This window comes from Cynoglossus semilaevis, chromosome 11 (genome assembly GCF_000523025.1).
Source record: "Cynoglossus semilaevis isolate Cse_v1.0 chromosome 11, Cse_v1.0, whole genome shotgun sequence".
Taxonomy (NCBI): domain Eukaryota; kingdom Metazoa; phylum Chordata; class Actinopteri; order Pleuronectiformes; family Cynoglossidae; genus Cynoglossus; species Cynoglossus semilaevis.
The window spans coordinates 10940492-10956580 of NC_024317.1; the positions used below are offsets into that span (position 1 = coordinate 10940492).

Sequence of the window (16089 nt, forward strand, 5' to 3'; positions counted from 1 at the left end):
GACTAAGTATGTTTGTTACAGTTTCTTCTCTGTGTTCTGTCACACCCTTTTATGGTCATTAAGCTCTGTGTAATTCAGATTTTTGATGGTTAGTTATTTTGGACTTGGAAGTGTGTTCCACCAACACCTCAACCCTCTTTATTTAGGCAATGACTGTGGGACCTTTCAGTGATGCTGCAGAGTATTGTTAGACTTCCTGTAATTGTACGCACCTTTGGCAAATTTCTTTAGCCCTTAAAAGATCAACATTTACCTACTGTGCTATATGTACAGGGTTTGTGTTAAGCCTGAAAGATGTATTTCAAGAAAAACATTAGAAACTGTCACAAAAGCCACAGCAAATCAAAACTAAAAGTTAGCTGGCATAATAGTGTATGATTAAAGATTTTAAGAAAAGGTTATGCGTGACATGGCAGCTGTTAGTTTGTCACCATTGATAAGCCTGCTCTTTTTGAAATGACACATATCTTCATCACTGCCTGGCTTCCTCTTTCACTGTTTATCTGAAAGTGCATTAAGATTAGAAACCCAGGCCAGAGTCATGCTGACAGTCATATACTACTTTAAAGTCAGCTTGTGATGCAGATAAAGCTGGAAGTGTGAGGCTGCCAGGAGAGAAGTCCAGGCACACTGTGTACATGCATTCTGATGCCAGCGCTGCAGACCCCAGGAACTCAGCAGTAAAAGAGAGGGACAATCAGGGGAACAAGTTGGAGTGGTTTTTTTTTTTTTCGTTTTTTTTTAAGCACCTGAAATGGCAGAAGGCTACAGCTGAGTGAGAGTGCAAAGAAAATACTTTGGGTTGTGATTTCAAAAGCCTCACATTACAATGTGCTTAGGTATTCTTACCAAACCAGGAATGCAGAGGTTTGAGGTCAAAAAAGTTTTCACGCTGCCTCAACTTAGGCACCATGCTGCTGCGGGGACTACAGTTTCCAAAACAGTCAGTGCACCATTCCTTCAGAGGTGAGGCCAAGAACCAGGAGATACACATGGTACTGGGCCACTTCTACCCCTCCACTCATCAATGCTCATGACTGTGGGAATGAACTATGCCCTGGTTTCACCTGCTGTCTCCTATAGACATGAAATGGGTTTCATTTAGGTTTGATAATTGTTGTAATTGATATGAATTAAACTCATCATTACCCCAACAGGTATCAGTTGGTGGGCAGTTCACAGAAAAATCCAGTGTTACAAATATAGGGGCAGTGGTGGATTAGTGGTTAAGGAAGCGGACTTGGGTCCGGAAGGCTTCAGTTACGAGTCCAGTTGCTCACTTTGGTGATGGGTTAAAAACAGAGGTCACATTTGGTTGTGTGGTGTGGTGTGTTGTGTCACAATGGGTCAGTAGGTCACTTTCCTTTCCACTTTCCTATAGGATGTCGAACATAAACACAGGGAATTCAGGAATTTATTTTATTTTATGTTTGGTATACTTCATTATTTGGCAAACACATTTATCATAGTTTATTTAAACGAAACAAAGTTAAAACATTGGTCACAGATTTTGGCAGGTGGCTGTCCATAAGCCATTCACTGTAGCTCACCATTGTTTAATGCAGGAGATCCCATCCTATTCAAACACATTTAGTAGTTCTTTCTGGAAAATATACATAGAGGAAAAGTAGATCTGAACCAGAAGAAACAGAGTATCACCTGTGCACAGTATCGTGCACGATGCTGCCATGGTGACTCAATTGAACAGAGGGGCCGGGTCAGGAGCAGATAGATGGAGCATTCATGTGAACAGAATTAAATGACATTTATCTAAAAGTCATGCATAAAGGCTAAAGTGCTAAAATGTCTTTTTTTTTGATCATTTCTACTCCATCTATTGGGGAAATGTGGGTATTGCAGTGAAAAGGAAGGAGCATAATGATAACATAAATAAATTCTATAATTTGGAAAAGGTTGAAAGTGAGAGAGAGTGGGAGACAGAGAGAGATTCTGGCCCAGTTCCCACCTAAGGTTTGGTCCAAAAAGGACAGTCAGGGCTGGTATAGAACAGTGAGGTGTCTGCATAGTTTTGCTGTGTGACTTGGTAGCACTAGCAGCAGAATGACCTAAAACTGTCAGTCCAACATCACGAGGCCACTGGTATCCTTGTCTTAACCAGTTTGGAGGAGAGCCTGCCTGTGAGGCGGTTGAAGGAGCCATACTCAGCTTTGAACTGAGTTCATAAAAACATTAGACCGGACAGTGGGAGTGACCAGGGTACCTAAATTTAAATATTATATACTGTATGTGTCGTAAAGGTCGTGCATTGGCAGTTGTCCTTTAAATGCCAGCATCCCGGCCTCACAGAGTTGGGAGACATGTGACGGGTCATAAGACATACTGCGTGGCATACGTCTCCCATTTCTCTTCACTGTTGATTGTTGAGTTGGCAAAACACACAGGACTAATTTGAGATTTTTGTTTGCTCCTGATATTGGACTCCAGTTATTATTTTTTGTTTGTTTGTTCTTTTGTTTTTTTTGAAGAGGAAAGACTTAGAAGACTTAGAACAAAAATAAAGAAATTAGAAAGTGACTTCTTTATGACAGGGCTGTCCAAATTAAAGAAATCTCCTCTTTCGTACTAAAGATTAAAGATTGAAGACTCAATTTCCTTCATGTATTACATTTGATCAAATCTGTTTAAGGCTTACATTGTTTATCAATTTTATTGTGTATTGAATGAATAATTTAAAAGTAAAATGGTTAAAAATTGCTTAAATCTTGCGAGGAATGCACTGTAGAAATAAAGTTCAAATGTTAACTAAAAACTAAACTAATGTTTTTATGCAAAACATTAATTGAAATTTGGTGAAATTAATACTAACCTGACCAGATGTATAATTTAACAATAGATTACTTAGACTGAAGACTAAACTACTGGAAGTGGAGGAACTTAAGCCAGAGGTTGTGTAGTTTAGCCATAAGTTAGCCATTAAAGCGCAATTTACACCAGAAAGAATCTTGTAGACATACTGTATAAGAGAAATAATGCTAACAGTGTTAGCCTGTCTGTCTCATAGTGTCTTTAGACTCTTAACTCACACGAAATAGTGGGACTTAAAAAGAAGACGATATAAACTAGTAAACAGGAAATCATAGTACATATGCTGATTTTAAGGGCCGGGACAATATTGCAGGTCAGGCAGTTTTTCCTCTGACCACATCTACTCTCCTGTATTCCACTGGGGGAGCCATAGTGAAACCAGAGTGTGATACAGAGGGAGTCATATTTCCAACTACGGGTTGAAATGGGTTGACGAAAGTTTACAGGATTAGAAGACACAAAAACACAGACATTTCAGCTGATTATCTGCTTATGTTCACATCACTGGTCAGATTTTACTGACAATCACTGACCACGTGTTGTCTAATTGCTGAAGACAACCCATGCCATAACAGGCACTCGTGGTGGGATGTGAGTCATGAAGGGATAGATGGTTGGGATTTCTTTTGTGTTGCACCAAGCCTTGGCTAATCATTTGACAAGATACTTAGGAATCTTTGGAGAGTCCAGACTGCTTGTCTACACTTCCTCTTGTCACAGAGGTCAATGCCCTCCACTAACACACAGCTTAACCTTTGACATCAGCAGGTCATAACTCAGCCTAAGGTGGTAATATCTGTGTAGCTCTTTAACCTTTTATTATTTTATCAACCAGATGGATAGTCTTTTTACTAATGAACTAATGAATTATGTCTGGTGTATATTGTAGAAACTGATACACAGACCAAAAACCACAGTTTTTCTTCATAATATGTACAAAGTCACCTGGGCTGAGCTTGGATCTCATACATATGAAAGTGATTACATCTTTCTCATTCACATATGTATAACTGGAACTGGACTGTTTTGATAAACTGAGTGGACACTGTCACTCAGTCAGGGTCAGGGGCAGATTAAGGGAGCGTTTGTGTGAACTAAGATAAATGAGATGTAAAAGTCATGCTCAAAGGCTAAAATGCTTTTAGCATTTTTTACACCATCTGTTGGGGAAACGTAGGTATTGCATTATGTGCATTATATGTATTATATAATGTGGAAAAGTTTGGCGGGCTGGATTAAAAAGCTGACCAGGCCTGGTGTAGGCGATCCACTGCCGCTGTTGAATGCAGAAATCCCAACTATTCGTGCTGCTGCGACAAAAAAATGGAACACACACTTCCAGGCGGGGCAACTGTGACGTTACTGAGGTTGACATTGATGTTTTGTGCCATCGGGTTCAGCCTCTCATATGGTACAGCGAGTACAGTGATCACAAATAAAATGGGGCCATGTTACTCAACTGGGCAACTTGACCCTTGTGGGGCTTGCATACCAGAGCTCCTATAGGTCTGTACACACAAGTGCCGAGGTCTTCCTCCTGAGTTCTTAGAACTGAGGAGGCTGCCATTAAGAGGGAAGGAGGACTAGTTTGGCTCTGAGCCAGTGTTCCATGGAGACAACAACATATATCACCACGGGGTGGCGAAGAGGAAGATCGGGGAGTGAGACAGAAGTAGAGAAAGACAGAGGAAAGGCTTGAAAGCATGTGGCTGTGAAAGGAGAGAGGAGTGCTCACAGAGGTGCTCAGAAGGCTGCTGGGTAGGCAGACGGCAGAGAGCCAAGCTGAGGAGCTGGCTGTGGGACAGAGCAGTACTTGGCCTGGTGACAGCAAGGGGATAGACAGAAGGGGTTTAACCCACACTGAAGTTTTGGTGTCACACTTCACTTTTATTCCCATTTTTGTTTAACTGCCAAAGTATCTATTAAGTATGACGACAATACGTCCAGATATTTATTATTATTATCCATCCATCCATCCATTCATCGCGGGGGCAGCAGTCTCCCTGACCGCCACCCAATTTACACTGCACCGTACCAGCCCCTCGTGAACCTTCCTGTGGGTGGTGAGTCCACTGAAAGGTTCCAACCGCCCTAACTGGGATTCGAACTTGTCCAGAAGGTGAACCCTGGGGTTCCACACCAATGACAGAGACATTCCCTCTGGGCCAAAGTGCCATATTATCATTATTATTATTATCATTATTATTATTATTATTATTTGTAGTAGTAGTAGTATATTTTGTCCTTCAGTTATTTGGAAATCCTGATAATCTATCCAAGTACACCTAGATTGCTATTTTTAAAAAATAATAAAAAAATATTGTATATCTTAACCTGGGATAGCAGTAGATACTTTGTCCTTTCAATGTATCCTGCAGCCATATTTCTTTTTGATAGTTCTCCTTAACTATTTGCATAATACTTTTAACTTTTAACTGCACACAACAGGTGATAAATGGGTCTGGTTTTGTTGGTCATGTGGGTGGAAAAGGTCTTGACAGGGCCCAAATGTTACGTGTCATGTCAATGTGATTTTTTGTTTTGTGTGGCAGTTCTGTCTTCGATATTGACGTTAAAAAAAGTTGTAGTCAGAATAACATTTAAATTAAATAAACATTTTGGGGTTTTGACCCATAACAAGACAAGTCATCATTGTTTTAATAAATATAATAGATTTTGATAGGAAAAGTATATGTGAAATTATCTTTAATTGATTGATTTTAGTAAATCAATTAGCTAGCTAGCTTAATGCTTGTTAGTTCTTTACATTACTTTAAATAGTGGTAAGATTCATGCCTGGCAGCTGGTTTTGAACCCACAACCCTGGTATGGAGGGTCATGCCATGATGAAACACTGTCACACACAAGGAATTGCCCTAGTCATTGCTGCCTACAGTGCTAGTTAGTGCTATTTATGTGGAAACCCAGTCAGGATCAAGACAATAAACAGAAATGTGACCTTGCGTTAGTGAGAAATGCAGTGTGGCGTGTAGCTTCACGACGTCAGGTCATTTATTTATTTGCCCCTGCCTTTTACTCCACCTAGTGCTTCTCCAAAGATAAGCACTTTTACAGGAGAAAAGATCGATGGTCTCACTTTCAGCAAGGGCTTTCATTGTTGCCACAGTCAACCACAATCCTGCTTTGATGGCATGAACTGCAGTGGAGGCAGAGCAGAGAGAGCAATAACACTCAGCCATAGTGACAAGCACTGGGACTCACAGGCAGCACAGCACTCCAGGACCTGCCAGCAGCCGGGGGAGAGGTTATCACGGGTCAAGTCTAAGAATACCAACCATGAATTTCATTAAAGGCTATCTATTAAGACCTGACAACATGGCAGCACTAACACATGCTTTCGCATGTGATGCACATGAATAGTGAATTTCTCATACGGGGCAACTACCAGACAAAGTTCCCTTGTGTAAGGATGTCTGTGGTCGTCGCAAATGTTTTTCTTGATGCTAAAGTGTCCTTGATGTAGCTGTTACAGTTGGTCAGATTCTCATCGGTGGTGACTGGGCTTACAGGAGGGCTGATCAGACCGTCTGCTAGGGCTCAGCAGTTTGGGAATAACGTTAGAGGGGCAAGATCGACACATGCCGAGGACTTAGATCGAAGAAGTATTGGAAGCGAGATGAAGGAAAAACACAAGAGTAGATTTATGGCTGTAATGAAAGAAGACATGGGGTTAGTGTTAGTAACAGGAGGGGGGTCGGGGGGGATAGGTTGAGATGAAGGTAGGTGATTGACTACGGCAATCCCTGAATGAAGCAGCTGAAAGGAGAAGACATCTAAGGTCATCTAAGCTTTCTGTCTTTGATAAAGAACGGGCAAGATGTTTGTCTACAGTATGTATAACATTTCAGCAGCACAACTCTATCTGTCTATCCATCCATCCATCTCAAGAAAAAAAAGAGGGTTTTTAATAAGGTTTACATAATGATTAATAATAATAAATTATTAAAACTACGGGTGAAATCAATGTTGTCCTCAAAATTTCAGTTGGTGCAGCTCTAATAAACAGTACACCTGGATTAGGTCTTTCAGTATTAGGTTCAAAGAGGATATTTCAGTTTACCAATCAACCCCCATCCACTAATACAATCTAAAAGTTGCTACTCTATCAATAAAGACTAACTGCTAACACATTTGGGTGTCCAAATGTTTTTCAGCACAAGCCCTTGTAGTTTTGTAGCTTGGTAGTTAAAGATATTTTGCCTGATAAATCAAAGTACAAGTTACAATTAAACTCTTGGTGGCAAAGCTTATTATACTGCAAATGAAACTTATGTTAATGTTTTTTTTTTGGGGTGGGGGGTGGTTGTCTAATGACAATGATTTTCAAGTAATGGTATGTGAGACAATGTGTCAATATGTCAAAAATGTGTGACAATATGTCAGTGTGTCAAGGGTCTTCAAAGACCCACTCTGTTCCTGAATTCATGGGAAGTACCAGGAAAGGTCACTGTGACTCAGAGACATTCTGCCTTCTGCCAGTCATTCAGTCTGTTTATTTGAGTGTGATGTGTTTCTTTCCAGTACAGTGGTGTGTTCTTATATGTTACTGATATGAAGTATGTTCTTTGCAGCATTGGACGGTGTTCATTGAGGTTTCTGAGGTGTTCATCCTGGTTCCAGCGCTGCTGGGGCTGAAAGGCAACCTGGAGATGACGCTGGCCTCCAGACTTTCCACAGCGGTAAGAGACCAGTGTGAAGGCATAGATATTACCATTGTAAACCTCAGGAACAGCCCAAATCAATGGAAACTGCCTCAGTGACAAACATGGAACTGGTATATTTGCAAGTGATTGTGAAATGTTATAAATATGTGCTGCACTGCTTACGTGTCAAACATGTTGTTACTTCCTGTTTTAGTAATAGATGCTCTGAGACTAGAAGTCAAACATTTGTTTTGATCATAATTGACTATAATAACCAGTTAGACCAGTCTTTTATGAGGTGTCTATTACCAAAAAATCCTCTCAAAACTCATAATCACTGATGTCTTTGGCTCTGGAGGCTGCTTTAATAGGCTTTAATAATCATACAATTATTATCATTATTCTCCGGTAACTTATTTTGCTGCTGATATTATCATCATTCTCCGGTAACTTATTTTGCTGCTGAAATGTAAATGTAAAATGTAATGTAATGTACTAAGTTAGAGGAGGCTGAGAGAGCTGCGTGAATGTTAATCAGTTTGGTCACCTGTCAGTGGCCAGCGGAAAGAATGTGAGGATTGGTCTTAGGAAAAACACCGAGCTAATCCTTCATTCCTTTCCAACTTGGAGTCTGTGCTCCTAACCTCTGTGTAGCCACGTCCTTGACCTAGTAGGAAACACAACAAAGGACAAACCTCCGAAAGAACACAGAGCAAAGAAACTGGTGAAACGTACTATTCAGAGTGTTGAGGGAGGGGAGACGAGGGGGGGGTTGAGGTTCTCTAGATATAAAGCTTTTGTTAATTTGCAGTTTATGCAATGGAACAAAATATCCAGGGGTTGGGGGGGGGGGGTATCTTCAGTGGGCCATCTAATCAGTTTAGCTCTGTGACGTCTGGCTCTGGTCAGACCACGCTGAGCTGATTTAAAAAACCACTGTAAGTTTCCTAATGCGCTTATTGCTGGAAAAATAATGCAGTTTCCACACCTTGTTGTTAAAGGTTTTTTTTTTTTTACGTATGTTAGCATGTTAACATGTTTTATTGGTTGAATCTGACAATATGCAGCGATTTACCTCAACTCAGAAATAAGGTCTGTCAAACCATTAAAAAAATAGATAAACTAAATAACTAACTAAATTAATTAACAACAAAATATATAAAATTCTGTATCTGCTGAAACAGGTGATAAACAACAGCAGGTGTGTTGGTATTCCAGCTTGAAGTTCTTAGATGAGATGGAAAAACTTTTCATCAACGTGTTTGTCAACCGTGTATGAAAACAATAATAGGTTGATGGATGGTGGACTTATGGGAGATCGTTCGGCGTGAGTTGTTCCTCCATCATTTTCTCGTCTTGGTTTTAGAGACAAGCCTGTAGCAGATCTGCTGTCACACAGAACTGTTTGTGTGCTCATGTGTCCAGATGTTTTTCTTCCCTCTGCATATGTAAATGTTAGTGGACAGAAGGGAAGAGGAGCTCCTCTGTTTGTGTCCTCTCACTGTGAATGAGCATTAGGATCATTGCTTTGGACACACATACACACAGGCCTACGGTGGCCACAGACACTCGATGCTTAAGCCACCGTGGCCACAGACACTCGATGCTTAAGCCCACCAGTGCATGTGCGTGTGCATGCATGTCAAAGAGAGGGGATGAGATAAGTGTAGTCGGCCGCAGGCTGGTGAATCAGATCAGAGTGTCTTTGTTTAGAGAACTGATAACGTATTGTTCGGACTCCAACATGAGACACACACACACACACACACAGAATAGTGTAGTTGTACATGTAAAGCATTTGTGATGACTTTTTTTTTTACAAACCCAAACTAAACTTTTTTTTTTTTACCACAAACAGTAAAAAGTTTTAATTTATTTTAACATTTAAATTTTAAATCTAAGTTAAAAAAAGATAGTTGTATTTTCATTCTGACAAACCCTGACCAGAAACAGACTTGTCATTCCATACCTGGTACATGTACTGTATGTTGACCTGCGTGTATTCTTTCTTTGTCCTTCAGGCCAACATTGGTCAGATGGACACAGCGAAGGACATGTGGAAGATGATCATGGGGAACCTGGCTCTTATACAGGTGAGTTATGCCGGAGCACAGCTTTTATTTGACACCACTTTAGAGGTCTGGATAAGTAGTGGACAGCTGAGGAACAAATCTGTGGTGGTTACAGGGTCAGAAAAGAAGGTTGTGTGACCCTGTGTAAAAAACAGAAGTAAAAAAAAAAAGTAAATTCACAGATGGAAAAATTGGTGTAGGGTAAAATGTGTACATAATAATGTAGGAAATGTAGAGATATAGCTGTTTTATTCAAGTTTAGAGTAGAGTTTTGGCTTAGAACTTTTTGACCTCCCTCGGTGGAACATACAAAGCCATCATATACGGTAACTTGTTACAGGTTTTACTTAATATGAAGTCAGGATCTTCCTTGCACATTGAGGTGACTGTATTTGTTCCCTCTCACTTTGTTTAAACTCAGATGTACAACAAACAGACTGAACTCCAACAGGACCGTAGGCCTAAAGACGGAATGTCAAGTACATGTACTTGTACATGTACACATGCACCTGACATGTGCAAAATATTTGATCTGCTTGAACTCTTATCACGTCTCGGTGTGTCAGTCACCTCATCTCATGTTCTGCCGTTTCCAGTGGGACATAAACTTATGTAATATCAGAACAGTCTGAAAAGTCTGGGGTCAGTGTACTGTTACATCGCACATGTGCGGTGTCTTGTGTGGACGGTTGTCTGCATGTAGAAAGACGTGGTTAATGTTTAACCAAATATGTGACAATAGATCAATTGTTCTAATACAACTAGGAATTGTCTCCAAACAGTAGAAGCACATTATGATCTGACTCACATTTAAATTTAAATTCCAATTCACACAAAATCTCACTTACGTTACAGATCCTCATGGCTGATACCTATGATTTAGATATTTTCAATTTAGGAAATATTGACCTTTATGTGACCTTTTGTTCATGTCAGTTTGCAAATAGCAAATAGCAGAGATGCAGGGCTGACCAGAACAAAATATTTTTTTCCCAATGCATATTGTTTGGCATAAAATGTCAAATAGGACACAAAGAAAAATGTATAAAAATATAATCCAACTGAATCCTAATGCTGTGCCAGAGTGAGGGTCATCACCTTTGGTTGAGGTTGAATTTCAAGCGGCAGCAGAAATATCGTCCTATCATTGATGTTGTTGTACAGTTGTTTGATTAGTCATCATGGGTTTTTGTTTTAAAATGTCAGTTGAGGTTAAATGTGGTCAGGTCTTCACCTTTATAGAAATAAGTATTTTGACAATATCCATCCTAACATTAACTAGCCGTACTAAAAATATATATAGTTTACAATGTGACTTAAATAGCCCCTATAGCCGTATTAATAAAATATATAGTTTACAATGTGACTTAAATAACGTCCGTGTCCAGGTCCAGGCCACAGTCGTGGGCTTCCTGGCCTCCATAGCTGCAGTGATCTTCAGCTGGATCCCAGAGGGACACTTCAGGTTAGGACATGCGGTGCTGCTGTGTGCGTCGAGTGTGGCCACGGCCTTCATCGCCTCTCTGCTACTTGGTAGGTGTCATTAAAATTGACTGTTTTTACCATGAAAAGTGCTAACGAACGGCTACATTTCATATCCACATACTTATGAAAATAATTAAAAAATAAAATAATTCCAATTCTTACATCAGTACAACACAGTTGTTGAAGAAATTTGACGTCATAGTGATGTACAGTTTACTTCATCATTCATACCGTCTGTAAAGTTTTTGATGTACGTTAAACATCCATGATTACTTTGTTTGTTTTGTTTGTTTTTTTGTTGTTTTGTTGTTTGTTGTCTTCTAGACTTTAATGAAATCTGTTAAAGAAACACATTTCACAGTAAAGACCTCTCACCTGTTGTAGCCCAAACTACATGTCTAACATGATGTTCCACAGGGCTCATTATGATTGGTGTGATCATTGCGTCCAGGAAGGTTGGCATCAACCCTGACAACGTGGCCACACCTATTGCAGCGAGCCTGGGAGACTTGATCACCTTGTCCCTGCTGGCAGGCATCTCAACAGGACTGTACAAGGAGCTAGGTAACAGTCGTCCAACACATAGAGAAACACACACCCGTACAACTGTTCTTTTTATCAGTTTAGGGCCTTGTATTAACTCCCGGTCATTTGTACTGCCTAAAGAGAACTTTATTCCTAACGCTAATAGTTTAAAGCAGGGGTTCCAAACTCCAGGCTTAGGGGCCACTTCCACTGCACAAACCTCTCACATCTGGGCCGTGACTAGGTGTTAATATTCATTTTGCCCTTGAAAAAATGTTTTAATTTTATTTTTAGTTTAAATTCTATATTTGGTCATTTAAGAATATGAAATAAAATAGTCCTGGCTGTCCATTCTTTCACATCGACCATTTCCAGCTCAGACTCTTTTTTTTTCAGCCACAGCTCATTTTTTCACTGGGAAAATCCAACGGTACACCAGCAAACGAATACATCACAAAAAATTTAAAGTAATGAAATATAATGAACAAACAGTTACCATGTCTAGTTTCATAGCCATCTGCTGCCGCCTAGTGGAAGAATATTTAATAGTTTTACTTGTCATGCTTGCTTACGTGAACAAAGACATTATTTGCCATACAAAGATACTAGTTTTAGGGCCATAAAGTGGAATTGGATAGTTTTTTCCTTGTGGTTTATGTCATTTGTTTCTCTTTCTATTACAGACTACAATGACTACGCCAACCCATTAGTGTGTTCTGTCTTTGTGGCCATGTGTCCTCTGTGGGTGCTGATAGCCAGGAAGATCCCGTCCACTAGAGAAGTCCTCTACTCCGGCTGGGAGCCCGTCATCATCGCTATGGCTATCAGCAGGTGCAGCAGACGTTAGACCAGAGTCAGACTGAAAAAACTGTGGTTAAAAGCGAAAATTCTCTTTTTTTGAAACGTGACTTCGTAAAGCAAGGGTCATCAACTGTATTTGCAAGCCGTCAGTTGATGATCACTGTGTGATATATTTTTTTTATTTGATTGTTGTTTTGGTGACACATTGTAATACTGTAATATCAATATCCACCATTAATTGGAAATGCATAAAAAAATGTTAAATGGCACTTTTCAAAATTGTTTTTAATTTGAAACATGTCCTGTGTTATCTCCTTGTCTCCGTGGCTCAGTTTGCAGGACTGTAACGGGAGTTAACTATCACTGTCTTGTCTTGTCTCTTCTAGTGTCGGAGGTTTAATCCTTGACAAGACCGTCAGCAATCCGAACTTTGCCGGGATGGCGGTCTTCACCCCTGTCATCAATGGTAACGAGCTGTGCAGCTTTTTATCATGGGCTTCTTCCCTCCCTAACTTTGTTCCTGTCAACCATGTGGTGTCATAAGTTTAATGTTAGCTACATGGATCTAAGCTGGACTGGAGTTTTTTCAGTTTTTTTTTCTGTTGGACAAATATCTGCAATTCATCTTCTTTGTCCTCCTTTATGTTTTCCTCCCTCCTTTTTGTCTTCTTCTTTGTCTTCTCCCCCTTCCTTGCTTCCTTTTTCATTGTCTTTATCTTCCTTCTCTTCATCACTTTTCTTCTTCCTCTTAGAAATATTATTTTTCCTGTTTCTTCTTCTCTTTGTTCTTGTTTTTCTTCTTCATCTTTGAGTCTTAAAGATTATATTAGTAAACTGCGGCTGAACCCTGGTGTGTGTGTATGTTTTAGGTGTAGGAGGGAACCTGGTGGCGGTTCAGGCCAGTCGGATCTCCACCTATCTGCACATGAATGATGCCAACCTGACTCCCAGGAGGTGTCCCACACCCTGCATAGCTTTCTTTGGATCTTGTAAGTCAATGGCCAGGTCTAGAGCGCTCAATGATGATGATGATGATGATGGCGTTGATGATGAAATCTGTTTGTCTTTTCTCTACTTTCTTTCCTTCCTCCCAGCTGTGAACTCTCGTTCTGCACGCGTACTCTTCCTCCTGGTGGCCCCAGGTCACATTGTCTTTCTTTACACCATCAACTCACTGAGGGGGGGACACACCACCCTGACTCCCATCTTCATCACTTTTTACTTGGTCGCTGCACTACTTCAGGTACACATGCTTTGTTACTGAACTTAGGGGAAAGCAAACATTTGAAGTGGACATCTAGACAAGACCAAAGAAAGAAAAACACCTCTGCTTTCTGGTTTTGCTCCAGGTGATCATCCTGCTCTACCTGGCTGACTGGATGGTGCACTGGATGTGGGGCCGAGGCATGGACCCTGACAACTTCTCCATCCCCTACCTGACGGCACTGGGGGACCTGCTGGGAACCGGCTTCCTTGCTCTGTGCTTCCACATGCGCTACTTTATTGGAGACAGAGACGGTGACGTCGGCAACTGAATGCATAACATAAAAAAAAAAAAAAAACAAAACGCACAAAAGTCAAATAGGCCTTTATTTTTCCTCCTCCGTCAAACAAAACGCACAAAAGTGAAATAGGCCTTTATTTTTCCTCCTCCGTCTTTTACGATTTACACTCAGTGAACCTGTGACAAACCTCTGTGTTTTTCTGCCACTGAACGATGTCTATTTACAAAAGGGCTAATCTGTAGGGCTCAGATGGTAGAGTGCACACGTTCGGGCCGAAGAATGGCTTTTTCAGGACATCAGGACACTGATGCAGAGCAGCAGCTGCCCAGCATCCCAACACGGTCTGTATTCCTCTTTAGAAACTTTGGAAACACACACACACACACACACACACACATATCTCCCATTTAACACAAACTGCACCTGAAGAATCCAGCCCCACAGACTCCACTACTCCTAATAACTTAGTCCTACTACTTTTGTTACTATCATTCTATTGATGATAATTATGATTGTTGCTAAATAATGTATTTGATATAAATGAATATAATGTGTTCTATTCAGCAGGTCATTCCTCATTATTTTCAATGGGGACTTTAGCCCTCATCTTTGTAAAGATCACCTTTAACACTTGAAACCAAGACAAAACTGACGGCAAAAACCTTCCTAGGTCAAACCAACCTAGGAAGCTTCATCACCAAGTGCTAAATCCTGTACATGCGTACAGAGCGTAAGACACATTTTCTTTCATTGACGATACCAGTAGTAAACTAAAAACCACAGAGGACAGAATCACTAACTTAACATTCTAGGAAAAATTGCACCTGGAATCAGCTCCAAACCCAATCCTTCATGACTACCAACAGGTTTACCAACATGTTTACCACCAGGTGGCGCTGTTTTGAAACATCGTTTCTAGTTTGTTCTGACTTGAAGCTGCCCTAAGACAAAGACGGGGCAACAAACATTTTCAAACATTTTACTGCAGTTTAAGCCTTTGTTTATTTTAATGTATTGCTGTAAACTTAAACTGCAGTTTAAGCCTTTGTTTATTTTATTCTATTGGATTGGCCTTTAACTCCTCTCTGGCAGTGTGTGTGTGTGTGTGTGAGAAAGACTGAGAGGACGTCTCTCTTCTCTAATCCATCATGTCTGTGATTGTATTTAAACACATTGGTTGGTTATCGATCGGTTAATGATTTTACTTTTTTAGAGGAATCCGACACCTGCCCAAGTGTGTGCACATCCTCTTCACCCTCCTGACGTGACTTACTTCCTGTTTATAAAGCTGCAGTGTCCAATAAGGATGGCTCAATCTGATACTCAGTTGTCGGTTCGATAATGGTCAGAATTTTAGGATCAAACATCAAACAACAGTTATATCAACTTGACTTTGCACGACACTTCCCTGGTGTCCAGCTGGCATGGCGTCTGTTCCTGGCTAATGTTGTATTGGGTTTTACTTCTAAATCAACTTCTGGGTATTTACATACTGAGAATAGAAACCTGGACTCTCTGGGATTGTTTTTTAAAGATTTCTTATCTTAAAACTTAAGATACAGTTTGGGAAAATTGTTCTTTTAATCTATTGTTTGCGTCCATCACATGGTGATCACCGGTCTTAATTTAGTCTTTCTTGCCCTGCACGAAAAAGTCCTCACAGAGGCCACACTGATATTGTTCTGATTTTTATTTTAATTTTTTGTAATGATCTTGTGGGAGGATCTCCATTGATTCTTTGTTGTTCTTGGTGAGCAGGGAGTCAACCTCTCGGGTTAGCGGTCAGATGTCGTGAATCCTTATGAACAAGGTTTTTTTTTTTTTCTTTTACTATCCTTGTCTCTCAGGCCAACAGCTTTGACATGGTTTATTGTCATATCTTTGTTAAGCATTGCTCTGTGTTACATTTATTTAATCAAATGTGTAAGGTATTGAAAACGAACAACTTGAAAGTCAGAGGAAACATCAAGTTTTGAAGCTAAACCTCAATGGAAACAAGTTCCATATTAAACACAGGATCTGATCTGGAGCAGGTTGGGAAATGATACAACCTGCCATTCTACTAAGAAGAAATTCCAAGATAAAAAAAATCCCCTTCAAAAGTGTGGAGACATAAATGGATGATGAGTTCATGTAGATGTCCTCCACACAGACTTGATTTGAACCGTAATTCTTGTAGAAGACATGGGCTGGCTTTAAAACCGTGGTTCT

The 16089-nt window shown here is 40.2% G+C and overlaps 2 protein-coding genes across 2 annotated transcripts in view; both read left to right on the plus strand.

Annotated features, from left to right (window-relative positions):
* slc41a1 (solute carrier family 41 member 1) overlaps positions 1 to 14437 on the plus strand; it is an 18340-nt gene extending 3903 nt beyond the window's left edge. Inside the window, exons 3-13 of the mRNA XM_025060314.1 lie at positions 4550 to 4565; positions 7405 to 7526; positions 9512 to 9583; positions 10951 to 11095; positions 11465 to 11611; positions 12256 to 12403; positions 12760 to 12839; positions 13243 to 13362; positions 13468 to 13616; positions 13723 to 13928; positions 13981 to 14437. Of these exons, the coding sequence (XP_024916082.1) occupies positions 4550 to 4565; positions 7405 to 7526; positions 9512 to 9583; positions 10951 to 11095; positions 11465 to 11611; positions 12256 to 12403; positions 12760 to 12839; positions 13243 to 13362; positions 13468 to 13616; positions 13723 to 13908 (1185 nt within the window). The 3' untranslated portion in view covers positions 13909 to 13928; positions 13981 to 14437. The remainder of the gene's footprint in view (positions 1 to 4549; positions 4566 to 7404; positions 7527 to 9511; positions 9584 to 10950; positions 11096 to 11464; positions 11612 to 12255; positions 12404 to 12759; positions 12840 to 13242; positions 13363 to 13467; positions 13617 to 13722; positions 13929 to 13980) is intronic.
* LOC103386273 (contactin-4-like) overlaps positions 1 to 16089 on the plus strand; it is a 695358-nt gene that overhangs the window by 472599 nt on the left and 206670 nt on the right. The gene's annotated exons all lie outside the window — the stretch shown is intronic.